At 42.3% G+C, this 2300-nt stretch overlaps 1 protein-coding gene across 1 annotated transcript; it reads left to right on the top strand.

Annotated features, from left to right (window-relative positions):
* Positions 1-970: 970 nt before the first annotated feature.
* LOC124711144 (ADP-ribosylation factor 4-like) lies at positions 971-1513 on the top strand. The gene has a single exon (XM_047241042.1). It carries the CDS (start codon positions 971-973, stop codon positions 1511-1513), a length of 543 nt encoding a protein of 180 aa, XP_047096998.1.
* The last annotated feature ends 787 nt before the right edge of the window (positions 1514-2300 follow it).

The raw sequence follows: 2300 nt of genomic DNA on the forward strand, positions 1-2300 counted from the left end.
ACACGCTATTTCTGCGGGCGATGGCTAAGTAAATACGAAATGACGCACGCGAAAATACTAAACGTGCTTTTTAGTTGTTGCCAACTTAACTGGACGGGATCGCTATTCCTTGAATAACTAACCGGGGGATGAAATGGTATCGTACAACGCGCACTCCAAGTTAATCCGTGGTTACCCTACTCTTCGAATAGACAACCCTTGATTTATCTCAAGATTGTAGAACCGGCCCTGTGAGCATCTTTACGTAAGTAACACTGATTTGTCGATCTATAACGTTTTATGTATTGTGAGCCATGGACGCTGTACTAACACGAGTATTTGTTTTCGTAGTGCAAATCTTTTACGAACGGCAGAGTTATGATTCTTGTGCTTATTGCATATTTGGTTTGTGAACTGGAGTGAGTGAGATGTTTGAAACGTAAATAAATTTGCAACAACCAAGAATTGATCTTAGAATGAACTGAACTAATTGCCGGCCGCGGTGGTCTCGCGGTTAAGGCGCTCAGTCCGGAACCGCGCGACTGCTACGGTCGCAGGTTCGAATCCTGCCTCGGGCATGGATGTGTGTGATGTCCTTAGGTTAGTTAGGTTTAAGTAGTTCTAAGTTCTAGGGGACTGATGACCACAGATGTTAAGTCCCATAGTGCTCTGAGCCATTTGAACCATTTTGAACTGAACTAATTTTAATTCTTCCTTAACATACTTCATTCATTTTATTTAGCTTCCGCAAACAAGAAATAGTATACAAATTCTTTGTTATCGAGACTGCCAACAGGGTGCTATATACATGGAAGTACAAAGTGGCTATGTGGCACTCTCTGGTTTTATCTTTAGAGCAGTCCAAGATAATATCTCTGACGTAGTTCATACACACTTTGTTTTGAAAAAATTACGAAAATGGTGTGAGCAGGGTTAGTTGTTACTTGTATTGTTTACTTTCTATGTGTCATCATACACTGGTTTCTCAACGATGGGGCTAACTTTTTCTACGTTCGTACGGAAGTTATTTGGCAGGAAGCAACTTCGAATATTAATTGTCGGATTGGGCTCTGCAGGCAAAACTACTATTTTGTACCGGATGAAAATGGGAGAAGATGTTACTCCCATGCCAACTCTCGGATTCAATGTGGAAACAGTTGAGTATAAAAACATCTGTTTTATTGTGTGGGATGTCGGTGGGCAGGACAAGGTGAGAAGGCTGTGGCAGCAGTACTACGCGAACACGTTCGCCATTATTTTCGTCGTTGACTCGACCGACAAGGAGCGGATGCCTCTCGCCTCGTCCATTCTGCACAGCCTGCTAGACGAGGAGGAGCTGTCGGACGCCTTGGTGCTGGTGTACGCCAACAAGCAGGACCTTCCACACGCCCTCTCGGTCGTGGCCGTCAAGGACATGCTGCGGCTGGATAGTGTCCAGCACAGGAAGTGGTACATCCAGGGGACTTGCGCCGTTACCGGAAGCGGACTGTATGAAGGTCTGGACTGGCTTGCAGACCACATTTCCAACAAGTAACTGATTCATTTTGTTTCCGTACACATTAGCTTTACCTATGCCTTACTAATAAATCACACACTAAGAAATCCACTCAAGATGGGCACTACGTTACAAGTGGCCAATGAAATAAAATAGTTTCCGTATACTTCTTGCCAGGCTGGATGTAAAGGACGGACAAGGAACGTGGCAAATTACGGTATTAAGAGTATATGGGGGTGTGTACGCGTTGTGAGCTTTATTGGCCATGAAATCACCTTTATATTTGTTTCAGTGTATACAAAAAATTTTCTCCGTGAAAAACGTCTAACTTAAAAATTCTTCAGTGAAAATTTCATCCGATAATAAATTTCTCTTACACCTCCACCAATCCTCCCTGCTGCCAAAATGATAATTACTTGTCATTTGAAAATAAATTATTTAGACATGCCACGGGCATCCTGTGAGCGATAGAAAATGAACTGCTAACCTCCGCAATATCTAAACACATATTGTCCATTTCTTTTGCGAATTCACATTTAACTGTGAAGGCAAGTGTTGCAACAGGAGAAATCTCGAGTCGAACACAGAAAACTCAAATTTTTTAACAAGCGAAACAAGAAGATGACATCATTAACGCAGCTAATCATAGTATCAGTTCCCTCCTACATCTCTTCACGCAGAAGAGAAAAATACGACTTCATACGAGTTGTCTCGGTAACCGAATAGTATCATTTATTTCTTAGGTAAGCCTATCATTTACTCGCACAAAGACAAATGGTTCTAAGAGGTTGCTAGAAAACTGGGCAGTACTGAGTTATTGGCATAG

The sequence above is a fragment of the Schistocerca piceifrons genome, chromosome 1 (assembly GCF_021461385.2).
Source record: "Schistocerca piceifrons isolate TAMUIC-IGC-003096 chromosome 1, iqSchPice1.1, whole genome shotgun sequence".
Classification (NCBI taxonomy): Eukaryota; Metazoa; Arthropoda; class Insecta; order Orthoptera; family Acrididae; genus Schistocerca; species Schistocerca piceifrons.